At 48.3% G+C, this 24,452-nt stretch overlaps 1 protein-coding gene across 1 annotated transcript; it reads left to right on the top strand.

Moving 5' to 3' along the window:
- The first annotated feature begins 1,162 nt into the window (after positions 1-1,162).
- On the top strand, positions 1,163-24,269 carry RSF1 (remodeling and spacing factor 1). Its single transcript, XM_053456709.1, has 16 exons — positions 1,163-1,376; positions 8,713-8,804; positions 9,803-9,895; positions 10,003-10,208; positions 10,541-10,683; positions 13,706-15,519; positions 16,256-16,459; positions 16,644-16,748; positions 17,279-17,358; positions 19,646-19,700; positions 19,785-19,891; positions 19,994-20,064; positions 20,718-20,913; positions 21,085-21,305; positions 21,399-21,593; positions 23,439-24,269. Exons 1-16 carry the CDS (start codon positions 1,178-1,180, stop codon positions 24,011-24,013), a joined length of 4,356 nt encoding a protein of 1,451 aa, XP_053312684.1. The 5' UTR covers positions 1,163-1,177; the 3' UTR covers positions 24,014-24,269.
- The last annotated feature ends 183 nt before the right edge of the window (positions 24,270-24,452 follow it).

Genomic DNA, 24,452 nt, shown 5'->3' with positions numbered 1-24,452 from the left:
CAGCCAAAGGCATGGCAGTGCTTGGGGCAATAGAGCAGGCTGGGGCTGTTCGATCACACTGCCTCTATGGCCAGATTTAAAGGCCTTTGGCTCTTTAAATGAGGGGCTGGCTGGATGCCAAGAGCCCGGGCTTAACCTTTACCCGCAGAGTCAGCTGCTACATCTGCCCCAGGGGGTAGATTCGGCCAAGCCCAGGTAACTGGCAGCATGCCTGCTGCGCACATGGAGCAATGGGTTAGGGGCAAATACATGCCATAGAAATTGCCACAACTGCTGAGGGCACTGATTAACCCTTGGAGGTTAGTGGCGAAACGGGTAGCATGCAGAGTAGTTAGGAGCCGGGGCGCACGGACCCCCACGCGTGAAACTCTAGTACAGACCACTTAGGTGGGCGACCCAGTACCAGACAGTGAGTGGGTGCCGAGCGGGTGTTGCACAGACATACCGGTCAAGCACACAAGCCCTCCTCAACCGTCCGTCTGTGACACTGCGTCACCAGCAGCCGCGGATACTGCTATTTATACACCCACTGCTGCCTTCTTATTGGACAACATGCTCAAAACACGCCCCAAGCGGTAGGCGGGAAAGAGAGTGCTGCTGCTGCTGCTATAGGACTGTGTGCTTGGAGAGGACGGAGTTGGACGGCTGGCGGTGCCTCCGGTAGCAGCACGCTGCGCTTGGCGCTTGTCTGCGGCGAGCACAACCATCAGTGGGCTTCAGGGGTGGGTTCTCTTCCGCTAGCACTCACAGCGTTAATTAAGTATGCAGAGCACGCCTTTAGATCAATGACGTATTCTCGTACCCGATGCACCGCCGCGCGCTGCGTTGTTTACGCCAGGAGAGTGTTTTGTTCGTGTTAACACTTTGAAATAAAGTTGCGTGAATAAAAAAACTTTTCCTTTGTTGTTTTGACGCCTCTTCTACCCGTCTTACAATGGGCGGGGAGGGGTACCCCTGTGGTTTCGAATGCTTTCTAGGTGCATTGTGGGATAGGAATTAGACTCAAGCCGCTGAAAGAAGGCGTAGCCGCTTGGGCTGCTGCGCTTATACTGACTTTAACCCCGCCTATAGCCCCGCCCACTCTGGCTGAGTCTCGCGCCCGTGCGCGCGCAGACACTCCCCCCTGTCTACCTCCCCGTCTCCTTCACCCCGCCCTCTCCCTCCTCCAAACTCCAAGATGGCGGCAGCGGCGGCTGATGCGGAGGCTTTGGCTCCCCCGGCGGACAGCCCGACGGTGGCGGCCCCTCCGTCCGGAGCCGGAGCATTGCCGGATTTCGCTGTGGTGTGCTCGTTCTTGGAGCGTTATGGCGCCTTGCTGGACCTGCCCGAACTCACCTTCCCGGAGCTGGAGGAGGCGCTGGAGGAGACCGGGGGAGGTGAGGGGGGGCGGGTATTGGGGTTGTTGATGGGATGATGGAGCAGGGGGCTGAAGGAGTACTGGGGGATCGCGGGGTCCGAGCTGCCCCGGGGGTGAGGCGCAGGCCTGCATCTCCTAGTCACAGCCTGGAATTGGAGTCTACGCCATCACGATCCTGGTGGTACCCCCACGTCACCCCTCCCCCCAGCTCGGGCAGGGATACTGCGGGGTGCCCTATCTGCGCCTCTGCACACGGGGGGGGTCTCATTAACCCTTTGCACCCTGCATCGATGCTTTGGCGCCTAAGATGCCCCATCCCCATTCATCATCATCATCATCATCAGCCGTGCGTCTCAGGCACTGCTGGGGGTGGGTTACCGCCATGTGCTGCCCGCAGCAGGCAGAGGGGTAGTTTGCCCTGGGCTGTGGGTGGGCACTGGGGTCAGTGGATGTGTTGTGCCCCTGCTGCCAGTCAGTGTAGGGCGCATGCTCCCAGCCTCTCTCCTGCACTCACAGGAGGGGGGGTCATGACAACAAACAAACGGGGCCCCTCAATCTGGGCTCCCAGGGGCCACTCATACTGAGGCTGGCGCTGTGTCCGGGAGGCAAGCGGGACCCAGCCGTCCGCTCTTCCTCTGGGGACCGCTGATGCCCGGGGGCAGGGATGCTGCAGCTATTGGGAATGGATGAATTTTGCAGTATTTTGGCTGTTTTTGGGTTGAATTGCTATATTTATGGGATTTGTGAAAACTGAATTGATTTCTTAACCCTTTCATTGCCGGAGGACTTGCTACCGCACTTCCAGCGCGTTGTATTGTTTGAATCCAGGATTGGTCTGGAAAGCCCTGATCACTGGAGCTTGCAATCTATGGGGGGGGGGTCGTTGTGCCTGGATGGGGACCGTGTTGTAGGGGGACGCCGCCAGACCCCATTCTTTTGTGTGTTGCTGAGGATCTTTAATTGTCGTGCGGATGCTTTAATGTTTACGTGTATTGTGATCAGTGCCCCCCCCCCCGCTAGAGAAGAGTACTTTCCATAAACTTCTAGTTCTTTAAGCGCCAACATATGCCGCAGCGCTGTACCATTTTTAATATGGGGTCATCACCAAGTACGTAACAAACATTTAAACCTGCAGGTGCAGCAGGGGTTTAGAACTCTGCCCGTGAGCTTGCAATCTATCCATATGGCACTTTCGCCCAACCTTCTTAAGTACGGTGGGCTTATGAGGACCCCGCGCATGAGCTTACATTCAAAACGCAATCAATTGGGGCGCTCGGCTTCGTTCATCAAACCGCAGAGCCGGCTTTCTTATAATAACTGAACTGAGATATTTGATGATTTTGAAGCTGTCAATCCCTTTTAAGTCCATTTTTTAGTTATCCATTCTCCGGGGCGGTTTTATTCGCATCTAAAGCTTTGTTAAATCCCCTTTTTTTGTATATATGTGTACTGCTCCCACTGGAAGTCCCTTCCAGGTATCCACTACCTTTTTTTTTTTGTGGCCGGTGTCCTGCTTGCAGAAAGTTTTGCTGCCGTGTGAGAGAATAACTTAAAGGCTGTTTGAAATCCCGTGTTAGGTGCGTGCAGCCGGTTCGTGGTATCCCTGGCTGGATAAAACCTCGCTGTCGGGGCCCGATGTGTCGCTTTTGTGTAAATCGTTCGTTCTTCGTGTCACAAAGTTACCCGGCCGCTGTTACCGGATTGTAGCCGTTTTCCCCAAGTGTTTAGAAACTGACATTTACCAGAAAATGATTAATCTGTCTGTCCACCCTACGGACAGGTGCGTCATAGAACCTGCCGGCGGATCGGCCCCATCCGGCCCCCGTCTAGTCGCCCGTTTCTCCTGCTGTAAAGACTCAAACCTTAATCAGTCGTTGGCCTCGTCTTAGATTCAGGAGCCGTATGTCTATCCCATGCATGTTTAATACCCTCACTGTACTACCCTCTACCACCTCTGCTGGGAGGCTGTTCCACTTATCTACCACCCTCTCAGTAAAGTAAAACGTCCTTCCGTTCCGTTAAATGCTTTAAAGCGTTCTGGCTTGTTACCAAATAAATGCATTACTTGGCACACAAGCACCGAAGGGGTTAAATGGCATTTAAATACTTTGTATCCAAGCAATGATTTAGTTCCAGTGAAACGTTGTGTTTTGTGGCGGTTTGTAGGATGTTTTCTCGGGGGCTTTCAAATGATTTATTTATTATTTTTATTATCTGTTCTTCAGAGCGCCCCCCGAAACTACAACTGACAGACTGGGTCCCCCCAATAAATGAGGTACACAGGGCTCGGCACGCAGGCTTACAATCTATTAGCACGTGCTTAGAAAATATACAGCTTTCCTGAAATTTCAACGGGGCGAGATGTTTGAGATCGCATCGCTGGTTTTTGAGACATTTTGGGAACACGTTTTTATTGCCCCCCCTGTCCTTTTATTTTGGGGGCGGGGTAAAATCATACAACACCTGATGTATATGTGCGTATAAAGTATGAAAATGCTAATTCTTCATATGACATCATAATCCGGGGCTCTAGTTTACAGCATCAGGTATAGAAAGGATGTTTTACCCCCCCCCATCCGCAAGTTTAAGGATTTCAGAGGTGACCTCGCACCATTTGTTTATTGAATTTTAAATATCACATTAGAAAAGTTTTCAAGAATGTTTTCAGGCAGCTGCATATCAGCCGTTTGTATGATTCTCACTCTGTTATCTGACCCCCGATCTACTAAACCCCCCAACTCCTTATCATTACCGCCTGTGGAGAACAATAGAATGGCTCAGTCTTAATCAACCAGCAGGACTCTCTGACTAATGAAAGTCTATGGAGGAACGGACTTCATTAGCATTGCCATAAAGCATCAGCTCAGTGTGGTGTTTGAGCCGGAAAAGTCACCCAAAATATCACATGACTGACAGCAACGGCGGCTCCAGGGCTGCAGATAAAGGGGGTTTATTGGGACAAAATGTGATAAAAGGAGGTTTTAGTCACTGATCTATATTACTGTATACAGCCCGGGTGGGGGGGTATTACTGTATACAGCCCTGGGTGGGGGGGCATTACTGTATACAGCCCGAGGTGGGGGGGTATTATTGTATACAGCCCCAGGGGGGGGTGTATTACTGTATACAGCCCCGGAGGGAGGAGAATATTTTTCTATACAGCGATACGGCACTTGGGGGGTTTAAAATTGTAATACCCCGTTTCCCTACCTTCCTTAGATGCCACTTATTTTCGATAACAGGGAAATTTAAAATGTGTTTGTTCCGAGTGCTTGGAGGAGAAGAGTTGTGGAAAAAAACATTTCAATACATAAAGGGATTTACTTTACTGAGAGGGTGGTAGATAAGTGGAGCAGCCTCCCATCAGAGGTGGCAGAGGGTAATACAGTGAGGGGATTAAACATGCGTGGGATAGACATACGGCTCCTGAATCTAAGACGAGACCAACGACTGATTAAGGTTTGAGTCGTTACAGCAGGAGAAACGGGGGCCGGATGGGGCCGATTTGCAAGCAAAATAATGTTTTTCTTGGCGTGTGGAGGAGGCTTGTGTTGTATCCGTGTAATCAGGGGATATATCTAGGAACCAGGTTTTTTTTTCTCTTCTAACCATGTAAATATTTCCTTTAATATATAATATGTATAATATATTCAACCAAAAACATACGCAGCGCTGATTTATAAATCCACCGTCACCATAATATAAAAAAAATAATGAAATTAATACAAACCGATTATTCCAGAGACGGAGAAAAAAAAATTCAAACCGGCTCCAAAAATATAAAACCCAAAATATGGAAATGTCCTAAAAAAAAGAGATGAAATCCTAAAAGAGAATATAAGTAAATAAAAGCATAAAGGGACCAGCAACGTACATTTACAACAAAATATAACAAGAATATAAAGTATATATCCAACAAAATTACAATAATATAAAATGCTTAATTCCACCCCCCCCCCCGATAACCTTATTTATTTTTATATATTACCTAACTTTATAATGGCTGCCCTGCAGAGCCCTGGGCACCAGCAAGTGGATTCTCGTTGCCAGGGTTTGTGAAGCCCTGCGTTAACCCTTTCTAAAACATCTATGGAATAAATCATATGGCATATACCTATATAAGTATCGCCTATATATAAATAATAGGCGTAAATGGTAGGAGATATCGCTCTGTCCAGAGCCTCCTGAGACGTCTGAGCTCCCCTGCTGGCTGATCATGGGTATCGCGATCAGGAATGCAGGGCAATGGAGCCCTGCTTACCCATCACTGTGAGCCCCGCTTACCCATCACTGTGAGCCCCGCTTACCCATCACTGTGAGCCCCGCTTACCCATCGCTGTGAGCCCCGCTTACCCATCGCTGTGAGCCCCGCTTACCCATCACTGTGGGCCCCGCTTACCCATCGCTGTGGGCCCCGCTTACCCATCGCTGTGAGCCCCGCTTACCCATCGCTGTGAGCCCCGCTTACCCATCGCTGTGAGCCCCGCTTACCCATCGCTGTGAGCCCCGCTTACCCATCGCTGTGAGCCCCGCTTACCCATCGCTGTGAGCCCCGCTTACCCATCGCTGTGAGCCCCGCTTACCCATCGCTGTGAGCCCCGCTTACCCATCGCTGTGAGCCCCGCTTACCCATCGCTGTGAGCCCCGCTTACCCATCGCTGTGAGCCCCGCTTACCCATCGCTGTGAGCCCCGCTTACCCATCACTGTAATCAGCAAAATATAAATTCATATATAACATCGTTAGAGAATAAAAATTGTAAAATACTCCAGTAACGTCACCATGACATCATAAAAGGAACTGTAAAAATAAAATGTCAAAAAATACATTAAAAACACATTCTTGCCCTCAAAGTACAAAAATAAGAAAAAAAAAGATTTGGGGCCTCTTATAACATGGCAAAGCGCTACTTGGCTGCTGGGTATTTTTAAACTCGGGACAAATTATTTTAATCTATTTTGAAAGGTTTTTTGCTTTTGTAGATGAGTACAAGATTTTTCATCTAAAAGCCTGGAAAAGGTTTTTTTTCTCACCCCCCCCCCCCCGGTTTATAGTAGATAAGATATGATCTAAATAACGGTATGTAAAGAAAGGCCCGCGCCCCCCCTCGTTTCATTTGTTTGTTCGCATGAGAAGGACGCGAAACACAAAAGCCGCAGAAATGCCGGCCCGGTGCCCGGAGTTTGTAATGGTGCCCTTCTTCTTATAATGGAAGGGACGCTGGGACTGGTTTTCCCCCTCACCCGTTCACAAACTCCGTGTGCGCTGATGCCCCTGTCGCTGCTGCTTTACTTATCATTCATCTTATAAGAGGGCGATATTTTCTTCCATCTCCGCAGCCTCCCGGCCGTCTTTACTCCACGGCGGCAGAAAAGATTCCGTCGTATGAGTAAAAAAAATAATTACTCTGTAACATGAGCGAGGTTCAGCCGACGGGGACCCTGCGCTGCCAGGTGGCTGCTGGAGAGATAGCGAGGCCTCTGCGATTAAACCTAAAGTGCGGAGCGGAAACCTCCGGCAAATAAAAAAATATATCACCCGCTTATTTCACTTTCTCCTGGAGCGTAACTCCTCTCCCCCAGCGCTGTATACAGTAATATAACCCCCAGCACTGTATACAGTAATATAACCCCCCAGCGCTGCATACAGTAATATAACCCCCAGTGCTGTATACAGTAATATAACCCCCAGCGCTGTATACAGTAATATAACCCCCAGCACTGTATACAGTAATATAACCCCCCAGCGCTGTATATAGTAATATAACCCCCAGCGCTGTATACAGTAATATAACCCCCCAGCACTCTATACAGTAATATAACCCCCAGCGCTGTATACAGTAATATAACCCCACCAGCGCTGTATACAGTAATATAACCCCCAGCGCTGTATACAGTAATATAACCCCCAGCGCTGTATACAGTAATATAACCCCCAGCACTGTATACAGTAATATAACCCCCAGCGCTGTATACAGCAGGGCTCGACAAATCCCAGGCGCCATGGCGACTCAGAATTTTGTCCTGGCGCCTAGGTGTTTGTCAGCCTGTTACATCCACAAAAAAATGCCCCCACGTCACCACGCGGGGGCGCTGCTGCTGCTGTCTATCCAGGAGTCTGGGCAGACGGCACAGCCACTCAGAGCCCGAGCCTGAGATCCCTCCCACGGAGTGAGCCTGTAGGCTGAAAGCGCGATTGCAGGAAAACCTGCAATAGCATTTTCAGCTGCCACAGGCAGCTTCAGGGAAGGGGGTTGAGTGTTGATTGCAGCAGCTCTTCATTGGTTGATGTCAGTGCCAGTCACCAATAGGGTCGCTTGTGCGGACCTTTAACTCCTAACAGCTGCCCCTCATTGGTTGATGCCAGAGGAGGCCCCTGCAGGCGACCAATAGTCGCTCTTACGTTTTTTTTCCCTTTTCCATTAACCCCATTGTGTGTGTGTGGGGGGGTTACACAGATGTGCTCTCCTGGGGGCTGACATGGGCCACGGCGCAGTGATCAGGTGCTGTGACAGCAAATGAATATAAAGATATGCCTGGACATATATTCTAATATTCATATATTCTACCAAACTATATATTTTACTTATTTCAGTAATAACTTCTGTCCGCATAGCTGGCAAACATCCTTTTGCCCCGGCCTGGACTGCTTGACATGTTTTTTACCCATTTAGCTAACCAGACCCCCTGATATTTTGCCAAGCCCGTACGTACCCGTGTCCCCCCCCGTACCCGTGTGTGTCCCCCCCTACCCGTGTCCCCCCATACATTTACTGCTGTTAGGAATAGAGCGCAGGGCCACGCTTGCCCCGAATCCACGTGTTCCGCTCTGTTTTATTCCGCCCGTCGCTTCTGTTTCCGAGCTCGTCCTGTTAACCCGCGTTACAGGTGAAGCGGAGAATGGCCGAGCGCCTCTTCATTAATCTAAGTGCAGGGACGTCGGAGATAACGCGGGGTGGGGGGGAAACCGGAGATGGCCGGAGGGTTGGGTTTGTCCACGTGGACGCGTCCGTCTGCTGTGATCACGGGGACGGCTTTATCCCGCGTGTCTTCAAAAGAAAAACCAATCCAATCACCTGTCCCCTCGCCTTTCCACGCGTGAAACGTGTCACGTGTTACTGGTGGCCCCCGGGAGGGCCCGGGAAGCTTTACTGCATATCTGCTTACGGCAATTCTGCTTATTGAGTTTATTTTTTCTCTATTATTTTTTGTAATTATTTAGTGAATTTACTTTAAATCATGGGAATTATCATTAGATTATCGTTGATGCCGTATAGAGCATATAGCGCTACGATATCTGCCGGCGCTCTGTAAATAACGTAATAATTCTCACCCTGTGTTTTTTTTCTCTCTTTAGTCACAAAGCCTTTAATGGAGCTTCACCTGAAACTCATGAGAAAGATTGGGAAGTCGGTAACGGTTGACAGATGGGAAAAATACTTAATGAAGGTGCGGTACAAACCTCTCCATCTACGCATCAAATACGTCCTTCTGTTACAGCGAAAAGCAGATCTGAAATGGATCAGAAATCCAGCGCAGACGGGGTTAATGCTGTAAATGACTATTGTGGCTGGAAATGGCGTACAGAGACCCTTTATCACTCCCATCACTCCTGTGTTCCAATGGCTCTTTATCGCTCCCATCACTCCTGTGTTCCAATGGCCCTTTATCACTCCCATCACTCGTGTGTCCCAACGGCCCTTTATCACTCCCATCACTACTGTGTCCCAATGACCCTTTATCACTCCCATCACTCCTGTGTTCCAATGGCCCTTTATCACTCCCATCACTCCCGTATTCCAATGGCCCTTTATCACTCCCATCACTCCTGTGCTCCAATGACCCTTTATCACTCCCATCACTCCTGTGTTCCAATGACCCTTTATCACTCCCATCACTCCTGTGTCCCAATGGCCTTTATCACTCCCATCACTCCTGGGTTCCAATGGCCCTTTATCACTCCTGTCACTCCTGTGTCCCAATGACCCTTTATCACTCCCATCACTACTGTGTTCCAATGGCCCTTTATCACTCCCATCACTCCAGAGGCTCTGATCAGGGAAGGAGAAAATGCCGTAACCAGGGCCTCTCTTTAAGTTAACAAAATAAAGTTTCCAGTTCCTGTCTGTAGGCAGAAATGGGTTATGAAGCCGGCGGCACAGAATGACCGGCTGCTGCCGTGGAAAAAAAAAAGGCTTGGCAGCATGCAGACACAATGTTTTGATCGATGCGTGCAGACGCAGGGTCATTTATCCAATCCCTGGTCACATGACCACGCGGTCCTGTGTTTCCGGCAGCGATCTACCGGCTGCGCTGGTTAATCCGTCTCGGCGATAAATGATCGCCCGATGCCCGTCGGGTTACCGATGTCCTTTCGGTTCCAGCTGCAGCGGGCGAGTGTCCGGTGAGCAGCGAGTGATCCTTTTGGTAAATATCATGTCTTCCAGATCTGCCAGGAGTATAACGGCACGTGGGCCTGGGAGATGGAGAAGAAAGGCTATCCGGAGATGAGCCTGGAGTGCAAAGTGGGCTTGCTGAAGGTAAGCGATCCCCCCCCCCCCCCGTGCCATAAAATCACGGGAATGACCGCCAGCTTCCCTCGCGTGGCGGCCGCTCGTTGACCGCTGCCGGTTTTCCCTCGTTGCAGCACCTGTGCGAGTGCCAGTTCGACGACAATCTGAAGTTTAAAAACATCATCAACGAGGAAGACGGCGACGCCATGCGGCTCCAGCCCATCGGGCGCGATAAGGACGGCTTGATGTACTGGTTCCAACTGGATCAGGATCACAACATCCGCGTGTACATCGAGGAGCAGGACGACCAGGACGGGTCCACGTGGAAGTGCATCGTCAGGTAGCCCTCCCGCGAGTCTCCTCGTACTTACCGGCAATGCCCCGCCTCCCCCACCCCCCCGCGCGGCACGCGTTTAACGGGCGTTTATCACAATTTACCCACAAATATATAAAGAGCGAGGCTTGTCTCTTTCCGCGTCTGCCGGGGACGTCTCCGGTTTGTTATCTTTGTTGATCATTCGTGATGGTCCTCCGTTTAGGGGGCTTTCTGACTGGGACTGGGATCTGCTAATCAGGGGTTAAACGATACGTGAAGGTCTGACCGATCCCTTTCCTAATAATCCATCCTAATGACGTCTTTAATATTTTTTTCCCCCTTTTTTTCTGATGCAGGAGTAGGAATGAATTGGCGGAAACTCTGGAGCTGCTAAAAGCTCAGATAGACCCTGCGTTATTAAAGAAATCCGACCCGCCGGAAAGTTCTTCTCGCGAGAGTCCCGATCCGGAAGACGACGAGATTAAAAAGGAAAACGAGGGTGCGTTACTTTTTATATATATTTAAAAAATTTTAATTTTATTCTTAAAGAGCCCATTTGGATGCCGATGATGTAAGGAATCGCGGCATGTGAGTGGGACGGAAGACCCCCAGGTCTGTCATTATTAAAAATATAATAATCTTAGAACTCCCAACTGAAATCCCATCTAACCCAAATGCCAACCACATGACATCATCACCAACAATGATCCCGAAATAAGCCATCTCAGCTTTCCTTATATCGGTTAGTGTATATGTGTAAGAGTTCTATCGGTGAGTGTATATGTGTAAGAGTTCTATCGGTTAGTGTATATGTGTAAGAGTTCTATCGGTTAGTGTATGTGTAAGAGTTCTATCGGTGAGTGTATACGTGTAAGAGTTCTCTCGGTTAGTGTATACGTGTAAGAGTTCTATCGGTGAGTGTATATGTGTAAGAGTTCTATCGGTTAGTGTGTATGTGTAAGAGTTCTATCGGTTAGTGTGTATGTGTAAGAGTTCTATCGGTGAGTGTATGTGTAAGAGTTCTATCGGTGAGTGTATATGTGTAAGAGTTCTATCGGTGAGTGTATACGTGTAAGAGTTCTATCGGTGAGTGTATACGTGTAAGAGTTCTATCGGTGAGTGTATACGTGTAAGAGTTCTATCGGTGAGTGTATACGTGTAAGTTCTCTCGGTGAGTGTATACGTGTAAGAGTTCTATCGGTGAGTGTATACGTGTAAGAGTTCTCTCTGTTAGTGTATATGTGTAAGAGTTCTATCGGTGAGTGTATATGTGTAAGAGTTCTATCGGTGAGTGTATACGTGTAAGAGTTCTATCGGTGAGTGTATACGTGTAAGAGTTCTATCGGTGAGTGTATACGTGTAAGAGTTCTATCGGTGAGTGTATATGTGTAAGAGTTCTATCGGTGAGTGTATACGTGTAAGAGTTCTATCGGTGAGTGTATACGTGTAAGAGTTCTATCGGTGAGTGTATATGTGTAAGAGTTCTATCGGTGAGTGTGTATGTGTAAGAGTTCTATCGGTTAGTGTGTATGTGTAAGAGTTCTATCGGTTAGTGTATATGTGTAAGAGTTCTATCGGTTAGTGTATATGTGTAAGAGTTCTATCGGTTAGTGTATATGTGTAAGAGTTCTATCGGTTAGTGTATATGTGTAAGAGTTCTATCGGTTAGTGTATATGTGTAAGAGTTCTATCGGTTAGTGTATATGTGTAAGAGTTCTTTCGGTTAGTGTATGTGTGTAAGAGTTCTTTCGGTTAGTGTATACGTGTAAGAGTTCTTTCGGTTAGTGTATACGTGTAAGAGTTCTATCGGTTAGTTTATATGTGTAAGAGTTCTATCGGTTAGTGTGTACGTGTAAGAGTTCTATCGGTTAGTGTATATGTGTAAGAGTTCTATCGGTTAGTGTATATGTGTAAGAGTTCTATCGGTGAGTGTATATGTGTAAGAGTTCTATCGGTGAGTGTATACGTGTAAGAGGTCTATCGGTTAGTGTATACGTGTAAGAGTTCTATCGGTTAGTGTATATGTGTAAGAGTTCTATCGGTGAGTGTATATGTGTAAGAGTTCTATCGGTGAGTGTATACGTGTAAGAGTTCTATCGGTTAGTGTATATGTGTAAGAGTTCTATCGGTGAGTGTATATGTGTAAGAGTTCTATCGGTGAGTGTATACGTGTAAGAGTTCTATCGGTTAGCGTATATGTGTAAGAGTTCTATCGGTGAGTGTATACGTGTAAGAGTTCTATCGGTTAGCGTATATGTGTAAGAGTTCTATCGGTGAGTGTATGTGTAAGAGTTCTATCGGTGAGTGTATGTGTGTAAGAGTTCTATCGGTGAGCGTATACGTGTAAGAGTTCTATCGGTGAGTGTATACGTGTAAGAGTTCTATCGGTGAGTGTGTATGTGTAAGAGTTCTATCGGTGAGTGTGTATGTGTAAGAGTTCTATCGGTTAGTGGATATGTGTAAGAGTTCTATCGGTTAGTGTATATGTGTAAGAGTTCTATCGGTGAGTGTATATGTGTAAGAGTTCTATCGGTGAGTGTATACGTGTAAGAGTTCTATCGGTTAGTGTATACGTGTAAGAGTTCTATCGGTGAGTGTATACGTGTAAGAGTTCTATCGGTGAGTGTATACGTGTAAGAGTTCTATCGGTGAGTGTATATGTGTAAGAGTTCTATCGGTTAGTGTGTATGTGTAAGAGTTCTATCGGTTAGTGTATACGTGTAAGAGTTCTATCGGTGAGTGTATATGTGTAAGAGTTCTATCGGTGAGTGTATACGTGTAAGAGTTCTATCGGTTAGTGTATACGTGTAAGAGTTCTATCGGTGAGTGTATATGTGTAAGAGTTCTATCGGTTAGTGTATATGTGTAAGAGTTCTATCGGTGAGTGTATATGTGTAAGAGTTCTATCGGTTAGTGTATATGTGTAAGAGTTCTATCGGTTAGTGTATATGTGTAAGAGTTCTATCGGTGAGTGTATATGTGTAAGAGTTCTATCGGTGAGTGTATACGTGTAAGAGTTCTATCGGTTAGTGTATATGTGTAAGAGTTCTATCGGTGAGTGTATACGTGTAAGAGTTCTATCGGTTAGTGTATACGTGTAAGAGTTCTATCGGTTAGTGTATATGTGTAAGAGTTCTATCGGTGAGTGTATACGTGTAAGAGTTCTATCGGTTAGTGTATACGTGTAAGAGTTCTATCGGTGAGTGTATACGTGTAAGAGTTCTATCGGTTAGTGTATATGTGTAAGAGTTCTATCGGTGAGTGTATATGTGTAAGAGTTCTATCGGTGAGTGTATACGTGTAAGAGTTCTATCGGTTAGTGTATACGTGTAAGAGTTCTATCGGTGAGTGTATACGTGTAAGAGTTCTATCGGTGAGTGTATACGTGTAAGAGTTCTATCGGTGAGTGTATATGTGTAAGAGTTCTATCGGTGAGTGTGTATGTGTAAGAGTTCTATCGGTTAGTGTATATAGAGAGACATTTAGGTCTAAATGCATGCATTTTTTTGTTGCAGTGACAGAGAAATCCATAGAGGATGGAGACGTAAAAGAGGAGAAGCCGGCTGACGGGGTTAAGCCGGAAACAGACTGCCCGGAGAGCGGAACCAAGACGTGTAAATCGGAGGCAGAGACTGTAAAGGCCCCGAGTCACATAAAGAGCGAGCCGTCCACGGATCCCTGCGAGGCCCCCGTCGCTGCCAAAGAAGACGACTCTTTCAAGGAGAACGTGAAGCCGATAAAACTGGAGGAGAGGTCAGAGCCGAAAGAATTAAAGGGGAACCCCGAGAAGATCCATCCGCCCCAAGAACCCGAGCGCTCCGAAATATCGGTGATCGTGAAAAGAGCCGAAGAGCCCGCCGAGAGGTCCGTGGAGGAGTCCGAGAAGCTGAAGAACGACCAGCAAGCTAAAATCCCCTTGAAGAAACGAGAGCTGAAGTTGACCGATGATTTCGACAGCCCCGTTAAAGCGTCGCTGCACAAGCCCGTCACCCCTACGAAGGAAGTGCTACAAAGGGACGACGGGAAACAGGACGATGACGCGGCCAAGACCTCCGCTGGGGCCGCGGCTGCCGCCGACGGGAAGCAGCTTGTGAACGGAGAGGTGAACTGCGAGAAGGTGGCGCCCAAAGCCAAGCCGGACCCGGCCGAGAAAAACGGGAACAGCGCGAGAGAGTCCGTTGTGTCCGTGGCCAAGGACGAGAATGGTCTAACGAGCAAGAAGAGGAGCGAGCCGGTCATCAAAAGCCTAGAGGAGCCCAAGGAGAGCTCCAAAAATACGAGTCATGATAAACTGGAGAAGGTAGCGGAACCTGGAGATGATCCGTCTTCTCCTTCCGCAGAAAAAGCCAACCAAAAGCCAGCGAAAGAAGACCTCGGCAAGACTGAGTGCCATAAAACCGGCTCCGAGACGAAAGAGGGAGAAACGAGGAGAAAGGAACTTGTTTTGGTCCCCAGTAAAGCCGCAGAGGCTTCATTTAAAGAGGATTCCAAAAAAGACCTTAGCTGTTCGAAGTCCAGCACGGAGCCGGCCACGCTGGAGAAACCAAGAGCCCCGTCTCCAGGTGATGGCGGTAACTTGGCCCAACTCCCGGCCGCGGATGGGTCTGAGAAGAAGCCCGAGCAAACGGCTCAGGAAAAGCACGACCTTCCGAAGGAGATGGAAGATGGCGGCCAACCGGAGGAGAAAATGGATCCTGAACCCCAAAAACCTTCGGCTGCGAAACCTGATTCACCCGAGGAGGACGTGACGGGATCCTCAGCCACAAAGGCCAATGCTGCCGAGACGTTATTAAAAGAAACCTCCGCGGAGGCCGAGAAGAAAGCGAAAAGTTCGAGGGCGGCACCGAGAGACACCGTGGCTCCAGTAGAGAGCGAGACCAGCGCATCACCTGAAGATAAGGAGGTCAACGAGACTCCAAAGGCAGAGGTGGAAAAGCCTTCGAAGACGGAGAGCCAAGTGTCGTCCTCGAGAAACAGACAAAAGTATAAACCGGTCCTGGAAGAAGAGAACAGCGGGGCGGAGGGGAAGGAGATGACCTCCGAGCGGCAGAAAGATGGCATCAAGCTGACCATCAGGATCTCCAACAAGAGAAAGAGGAATGAGCCGACGCAGCCTGCGCCAGACGAGGCGGACGACGGCGAGGAGAGCATCGGTCGGTCTTTGAGACGCTCTCCGAGAATATCGCGCCCCTCGGCCAAGGTGGCGGAAACGAAGGAGCGCAAGCCGGAAAAGAGACAAAGTGACGACGAGGAAAAGGCTGCCCCCCCGAGGGCAGAAAAAGACGAAGAAAGGAAGTCTGAGAAAGACTCGTGTCAGAAAGCCAAGCGGGTGCAGGTAGGATTATACGAGGCGCCGGCGGCGGCAGGGAGCGACACCCGACTCTCTGCATTACGGCGCTGGATTTTACGCTCAGTGGGAGTTTTTACCCCACTTAGACCCATCCGGCCCCCGTCTAGTTGCCCATTTTGTCCCACTCGACGGTCGTCGTTCTCATCTTAGATTCAGGAGCCGTACGTCTATCCCATGCATGTTTAATCCCCTCACTGTATTACCCTCTACCATTTCTGCTGGGAGGCTGTTCCACTGTTCTATCGCCCTCTAATGTAGGTTATCATTGACGACAAAAACACAACGCATTCGACAGTAATGTTGCTTGGAATTGGCAAAAACCTGGAGGCTGATGGTTTATGGCGATGCTAATGAAGTCCGTTCCTCCATAGACTTTTATTACTCAGGGAGTCTGGCTGGGTGATTGAGACCGAGCCGTTCTGTTGTTTCCCACAGGCCGTATGATAATAATGAGATCTCCTTCAATCTGACCCAAATAAATGAGTCTCTCCGTCCCTATTGATCGTTGGCGGTAGAATTGGGTTTGAACAGACCGTATAGAGCTGTGTTTGGCGATAGTCGCCGGTGGGAGACGCTCATCGCTCCGTCACGCTGAGCTCATTCATACGTTAAATGGAGACATTAAAGTGTTTTTATCGCGGTTGTCGTCGGGCGCAGGGGGTCGGGGTCGCCGCGCGGCTTCGCCGTCTCTCCACGTGTTTACTTTGCCATTCCTTTGTAGAAGCCCAGGCAGAGAAGGCGAGCTCGCTGGACTAACTTTCGATCACGTCGCAGGCGCAAAGAGTCCAGCGAGGAGGAGAGCGAGGAGAGCGACAGCGAGGAGGACTCGGAGGACGGGTCCGAGGAAGAGGGGAACGAGGAGGCGGCTCCGGGGGAGGACGACGAGCCGTGCAAAAAGTGCAGCCTTCCCAACCACCCGGAACTGGTGAGTGCGCCGGAGCGCGCCGCGTAGCGAAGGAGCTCACAAAGGTCAGGTGTATCGGTGCTCAGGGAAATGCTGGTGATTTCCGGGCGATATCCAGACGTACGGGGTAATAAACGTGGGGGGGCTCTGCGGATATTCTGTCTGCCTTTATATATAATAACGGTCACGCGTCTCTCTGTTCCAGATCCTGCTCTGCGACTCGTGTGACAGCGGCTATCACACGGCGTGCCTGCGGCCCCCACTCATGCTCATCCCGGACGGGGAATGGTTCTGCCCCCCGTGCCAACATGTACGAATCGGGTTATCTTTATTCCGGCTTTCCTTATAAACATGCAGATAATTGAAATGCTCTGAACCCAGAACCTGCCGGCTAATCGGCCCCTGGTGGCCCCTGTCTAGTCTGTCTGTTTTTTCTCCTGTGGTTGGTCTCGTCTTAGATTCAGGAGCCGTATGTCTATCCCATGCATGTTTAATACCCTTGCTGTATTACCCTCTACCACTTCTGCTGGGAGATTGTTCCATTTATCCACCACCTTTTCAGTAAAGTAAAACCTCCTTCCATTACATTTAAATCTGACGCTCTAGTTTTATTATGACCTCGAGTGCTGACACTTCTTCTCCTTCTGAACCCAATAATATTTCCGTGTCTTGAGAGCAGAAGAGGCTTTTGATGAATTTATTAGGATCCCTTATTGAAGGAGTAGAAATGGTGAACGTTCCTTCGTTTTATTGCCTTCTTCCTTCCGTGATAAACGTTCTAAAAATTCATTCTCTGAGCCGAGAGCCCAATCTAAATCTGTCGCTTTTCTACCTGAACAGAAATTGCTGTGCGAGAAGCTGGAGGAGCAGCTGCTGAACCTGGACGTCGTCCTGAAGAAGAAGGAGCGGGCGGAGCGGAGGTTCGTCTGCATCGGGCTTTCCTTAGATAATAAACCGGGTGTCTCGGGCGCGCGATACAGAGGGGGTTTCCAAATGATCTCCCCTCCAACCTACTCAATGGCAGTCGTACTGCTTACCGCAATGATAGATATAACCCCCCCCTGTCTCCAGTAATATAACCCCCCCACACACTGGAGCTGTATACATTAATATAACCCCCCCCAGTGCTGTATACAGTAATATAACCCCCCAGCACTGTATACAGTAATATAACCCCCAGCGCTGTATACAGTAATATATACCCCCCAGCGCTGTATACAGTAATATAACCCCCCAGCGCTGTATACAGTAATATAACCCCCCAGCGCTGTATACAGTAATATAACCCCCCAGCGCTGTATACAGTAATATAACCCCCCAGCGCTGTATACAGTAATATAACCCCCAGCACTGTATACAGTAATATAACCCCCAGCGCTGTATACAGTAATATAACCCCCAGCGCTGTATACAGTAATATAACCCCCAGCGCTGTATACAGTAATATAACCCCCAGCACTGTATACAGTAATATAACCCCCCAGCGCTGTATACAGTAATATAACCCCCAGCGCTGTATACAGTAATATATACCCCCCAGCGCTGTATACAGTAATATAACCCCCCAGCGCTGTATACAGTAATATAACCCCCCAGCGCTGTATACAGTAATATAACCCCCCAGCGCTGTATACAGTAATATAACCCCCCAGCGCTGTATACAGTAATATAACCCCCCAGCGCTGTATACAGTAATATAACCCCCCAGCGCTGTATACAGTAATATAACCCCCCAGCGCAGTATACAGTAATATAACCCCCCAGCGCTGTATACAGTAATGTAACCCCCAGCGCTGTATACAGTAATATAACACCCAGCCCTGTATACAGTAATATAACCCCAGCGCTGTATACAGTAATATAACCCCCCAGCGCTGTATACAGTAATATAACCCCCAGCGCTGTATACAGTAATATAACCCCCCAGCGCTGTATACAGTAATATACCCCCAGCGCTGTATACAGTAATATAACCCCCAGCACTGTATACAGTAATATAACCCCCAGCACTGTATACAGTAATATAACCCCCAGCGCTGTATACAGTAATATAACCCCAGCGCTGTATACAGTAATATAACCCCCAGCGCTGTATACAGTAATATAACACCCAGCCCTGTATACAGTAATATAACCCCAGCGCTGTATACAGTAATAAAACCCCCAGCGCTGTATACAGTAATATAACCCCCCAGCGCTGTATACAGTAATATAACCCCCATCGCTGTATACAGTAATATAACCCCCCAGTGCTGTATACAATAATATAACCCCTAACGCTGTATACAGTAATATACCCCCAGCACTCTATACAGTAATATAACCCCCAGCACTGTATACAGTAATATAACCCCCAGCACTGTATACAGTAATATAACCCCAGCGCTGTATACAGTAATATAACCCCCAGCGCTGTATACAGTAATATAACCCCCAGCGCTGTATACAGTAATATAACCCCCAGCGCTGTATACAGTAATATAACCCCCAGCGCTGTATACAGTAATATAACCCCCAGCACTGTATACAGTAATATAACCCCCAGCACTGTATACAGTAATATAACCCCCCAGCGCTGTATACAGTAATATAACCCCCCAGCGCTGTATACAGTAATATAACCCCCAGCGCTGTATACAGTAATATAACCCCCAGCACTGTATACAGTAATATAACCCCCAGCGCTGTATACAATAATATGTTTTGGGTGACTTTTCCGGCTCAAACACCACACTGAGCTGATGCTTTATGGCGATGCTAATGAAGTCCGTTCCTCCATAGACTTTCATTAGTCAGAGAGTCCGGCTGGGTGATTAAGACTAAGTCATTCTAGATTAGTAGATTGGGGATCAGATAACAGAGCGAGAATCATACAAACGGCTGATATGCAGCCGCCTGAAAACATTATATTACGGGGCAAAAACTACAACTGGGGTAAAAGAAAACAGAGCGATATTTTTGAAAGCGTGTTTTTAATCTGTCAGTAATAAAGCGAATCTGTGACGCGTACGCGCTTACGTCTGTAACTAAAGTCCCTAAGGAGAATTAGCAGCTTCGCATGTGGCAGAAAGCCAGGAAAAAGTTGGCGTTGATCACCCTTCAAAACACCCCGGGGCAGTTTCTTTTTGTTTAAGTGGCAGTAAAGCAGACAGCTGAAGTTTCCCTGGTTGGGTCCGTTAGAATCCTCCATGTATTTGTCTCTTGTAGGAAGGAGCGGCTGGTTTACGTCGGTATCAGCATCGAAAACATCATTCCCACGCAGGTACGTCTGACCCGCTGCCACGTTTTGTGCTCAGACGCTTTTGTGTTGTTTGGGGATCGCGTGACGTTTGTTTTTTTATCGCAGGAAACAGAAGAGGTCCCAGAAATCCAAGAAAAAGAAGAAAAGAAGAAGAAAAAAACGAAGCTGCTCGAAAGGAGGTCAACGCGGACGAGAAAATGTATAAGTTACAGGTAAGCCCCGTCCGAAAGGTGTGCCCAGCCTTCTCAGCGTCTACGGCAACAGCCTATCGGTGGCTTCGGTTGCGTCCATTCATTTTGTCCTCTCGTTTTTAGGTTTGATGAATTCGACGAGGCGATCGACGAAGCGATCGAGGAGGACATCAGGGACGCGGAGGGAGGGGGTGGTAGGTAGATCACATTCCTGTCCTCTCGGGATCGGGAAGCTCCTCGTATTCCGGCAGCGTTCCGGGTTCTCACCGGGCTATAAATGATAAATAAACCATCCATACTCCAGAGCGTCTTCATCCGACGAGAAACCCGATGGCCTTTTGGATTGGAGAAGGATTCTTTTTTTTTTTCTGCCGAAGTGGCAACCCCCCCCAAAAAAAAAAATTAAAAAAGCTTAGATTTATTTCTTTTTTTGCCTTTTTTGGGGGACCCATAAGCTGGAAGGGTTGAACTTGATGGACTTAGGTCTTTTTTCAACCTTAAATACTACGTTACAATAGAGTGATGTATCCTGGCGGGGCGGGGGGGGGGGTTGTTAGTCCCCCTGCTGCAATATGGGGGGGTGCAGGACACACTTCTTAGCTGATCAGGCCCCCTGCGGCTCAGTAGACCGGTTGGAAGGAAGATCTCTGACGCTCATTGAGTTCTGTAGCAGGAGCGATTCTGTGTCACCAGCGAGCCGTGGATCAGTCCGGCGGCGTTTAAATCTTCTGGGAATTATATTCCGAAGTGGGGCGTTTGGAGGTTAAAAATAAATAAGTTTGATCTATACATATGCTAAACGGTTGGGTTTAAGTATAATCTCTAATTCTCTGTGTTGACTCGGCAGTTGGCCGGGGGAAAGACATGTCCAACATCACCCGGGGAAAGGACATATCGACCATCATAGAAGGAGAGAAGACTGAAGGGAAACGGCCGCAAAGAGCTACCAGTCGCCGCAAAAAACGCCGGCGACTCAACGACCTGGACAGCGACAGCAACGTGGACGAGGAGGAGAGCGAAGACGAGTTCCGGATCAGTGAAGGGTCAGTGTTTCCGTTTCAGTTTTTGCCCCGTTGCGTGTAATGTTCCTGCGCGGGCGTCTGATGCTGTCGCTCCATTCTGTGACCGGTGCTTTTATAAGTTGTCTGTCCGGCGGTGTCCGTCTTATCCGTCTACGTACCGTCCTCCTTATATTATCTGTTGGGTTCTTCCAGATCCGAGGAAGAGTTTGTCGTCTCTGATGAGAACCCCCCCGATAGCGACGACGATCAGCAGTCTAATGACAGCGACTTTGGGGCGCGCAAGCCCAGGCGCCACTACAGGAGACCGATGAGGAAAAGCAAACGGGTGGCGCGGCGGTCCAAGAGGAGGCGGTATTCTGATGATGATGACGACGACGGTGACGACGATTCCGATGAGGACGTCCAGGAGTCCGGTGAGTACAATAATGCCATTTTTTGTGACTTTAAAAAAAAAATCCTTTTTCTTATTCTTCACGCCTGCTCTGTCTTCTCGGGGGGGTTTGCAGAAACAGAAGAAAGTAGTGATTACAGTGATGACTATCTGGACACCAGGAGGAGGAGGTCACGGAGGAACCAGAAGCGGCAGGTCAACTACAGAGAGGACTCGGAGAGCGACGGCTCCCAGAAGAAAGCGCGACTCGGCCGGGGCAAGGAGATGCGACGGGTGCTGAAACGCAGGTTCTCCAGCTCGGAAAGCGACGGTAAGAAATCGGCCACGTTACCCATGATCCTCCTCGGCTCGGCGTCCCAGGGTTAGTCACGTGATGCGCATGAAGCCGTGACTTTTATGATAACGTCACAAACATAGACAGGAAAATCCAACCACAAAACTTATGACATGGTGAGAATTTTATAAGTTTCATATAAAGAGGGGACTGAAGAAATTGCCATAGGGGGGTTATTACTGTATACAGTGCTGGGGGTTATATTACTGTATACAGCGCTGGGGGTTATATTACTGTATACAGTGCTGGGGGCTTATATTACTGTATACAGTGCTGGGGGCTTATATTACTGTATACAGCGCTGGGGGGTTATATTACTGTATACAGCGCTGGGGGGTTATATTACTGTATACAGCGCTGGGGGGGTTATATTACTGTATACAGTGCTGGGGGTTATATTACTGTATACAGTGCTGGGGTTATATTACTGTATACAGTGCTGGGGGTTATATTACTGTATACAGTGCTGGGGGCTTATATTACTGTATACAGCGCTGGGGGGTTATATTACTGTATACAGCGCTGGGGGGTTATATTACTGTATACAGTGCTGGGGGCTTATATTACTGTATACAGCGCTGGGGGTTATTATTGTATACAGTGCTGGGGGGTTATATTACTATATACAGCGCTGGGGGTTATATTACTGTATACAGCGCTGGGGGGTTATATTACTGTATACAGCGCTGGGGGTTATATTACTGTATACAGCGCTGGGGGTTATATTACTGTATACAGTGCTGGGGGTTATATTACTGTATACAGCGCTGGGGGTTATTATTGTATACAGTGCTGGGGGGTTATATTACTGTATACAGCGCTGGGGGTTATATTACTGTATACAGAGCTGGGGGGTTATATTACTGTATACAGAGCTTGGGGGGTTATATTACTGTATACAGTGCTGGGGGGTTATATTACTGTATACAGTGCTGGGGGGTTATATTACTGTATACAGTGCTGGGGGGTTATATTACTGTATACAGTGCTGGGGCTTATATTACTGTATACAGCGCTGGGGGGTTATATTACTGTATACAGTGCTGGGGGTTATATTACTGTATACAGTGCTGGGGGGTTATATTACTGTATACAGCGCTGGGGGGTTATATTACTGTATACAGCGCTGGGGGGTTATATTACTGTATACAGCGCTGGGGGTTATACTTTTAAGGGAAAGTTGGAGACCCCTGGTGTAGACGGTGATATTTATCCCATTCCTCACTGCATAGGCCAGCGGTTGCCCCGGGTGTTGGTTGAAATAATGGTGGAATTCTCCTCAGAAAGAGTTTCCTTTATTTAGATCATGCGCATAATCGAGACAAGGCACACAACACACAAAAGTCGAAGCGTTGTCTGATTACATGTTTGGATTACTGATTGGTTACTTTTCAAGCAGGTTACGCCTCTTTAAGCTGCATAATTAAGAATGGCCTATACTTGACCCTTTGCACATATATATATATATATAATATATAACATAGAGTAGATGTGTTGGCGGGAACTCGTGCATATATCATAGACCTATCTTATGTCTTTGTCAGCAATAATATTTACGATGACAAGCATTTTTCTAACACCGGGTAACACCACGTTTCCTCCTGTTTCAGTAACAGTTCTAGCTATGCAAAGTGATACAATCAGAAACATTCTGTTGGTTGCTATGGCGATTGCACCACATTTTACACTTTGAAACATGACACTGGAAGTTAGCGGATACTTGTAGATTGTATTGGTACGCGACAATGAAATGGTGATAATGATGATAAATTCCATAATTACTCATCTCTGATGTAATCCCGAAACGTTGGTATCTTTCAGAGAGCGATTTCTCCAAAGCCTCCGACGCAGACGAGCCGCAAACGGGGCGCAAGCAGTTGCCGCGGAAACGCATCCGCAGCTCGGACGACGATCTCTCGGAGGAGGAGGAAGAGGAGAAGCCTGCGAGGAAGAGACTGAATCGGATAGAAACGGACGATGAGGACGAGGAAGGGGACGGGAAGCCTTCCCCAACTGCCCCGTCTGCCCCGCCGCCCCCTGCGGAGAAACCATCGACGACGAGCGCCCTGCCGGAAAGCACCAAGAAGCCCTGCTATCGGCTGGAGAGCGACGACGACGACGAGTTTGAGAACGTGGGGAAGGACGGAAGCCCGTTGGACTATAGCCTGGTGGATTTACCCTCCGCTAACGGACAGAGCCCGGGAAAAACCATGGAGAACTTGATTGGCAAACCGAGCGAAAAGAGTCAGAACTCTAAGGACGCTTCGGCCAACGCCAGCCAGCCTTCCAACGGCACCGGCGGCGGCCCGGAAGCGGCGGCGCCGGAGGAAGACGAGGACGAGCTGCTGAGGGTAACGGACCTTGTGGACTACGTCTGTAACAGCGAACAGTTATAAGACTCGGCGGCTTCCGTTTTTGCGCTAATTTATTCCAGAGCAGCTCGTGCCGGTGGGCCGGTTCCAAAATGCGGTTTTATTCCACCTCCAGAACTTTCCGCCACTACAGTTTTACCTTTTTTTATAGCGACCGACGGTCCCGACGTCTTTCTGTGAAGTGACCCGTTTTTGAACATTCGGCAAAAAATTCTGTAAAAACAAACCAAAAAAAATACTTTTTTTTATTATTATTTTCGTTTTCTCGCGTTTTGTGGTCACGCGTAATTCCACAAACTGAAACCATCCGACACAACGTCAAAAAAAATATAATAATAATAATAATTGTGGTTCCGCATAAATTTTGTGAATAGCCTCGGGACGCCGTGCATTCCAAACGTCCCGACAATAAACGATTATTTTTCTTCGTGGACAGGGAGCGTAATATTCCAAATGACGAAAG

This window comes from Spea bombifrons, chromosome 2 (assembly GCF_027358695.1).
Source record: "Spea bombifrons isolate aSpeBom1 chromosome 2, aSpeBom1.2.pri, whole genome shotgun sequence".
Lineage (NCBI taxonomy): Eukaryota > Metazoa > Chordata > Amphibia > Anura > Pelobatidae > Spea > Spea bombifrons.
The sequence above is the reverse complement of the archived record's forward strand: the minus strand, read 5'-3'. Positions and strand labels throughout refer to the sequence as shown.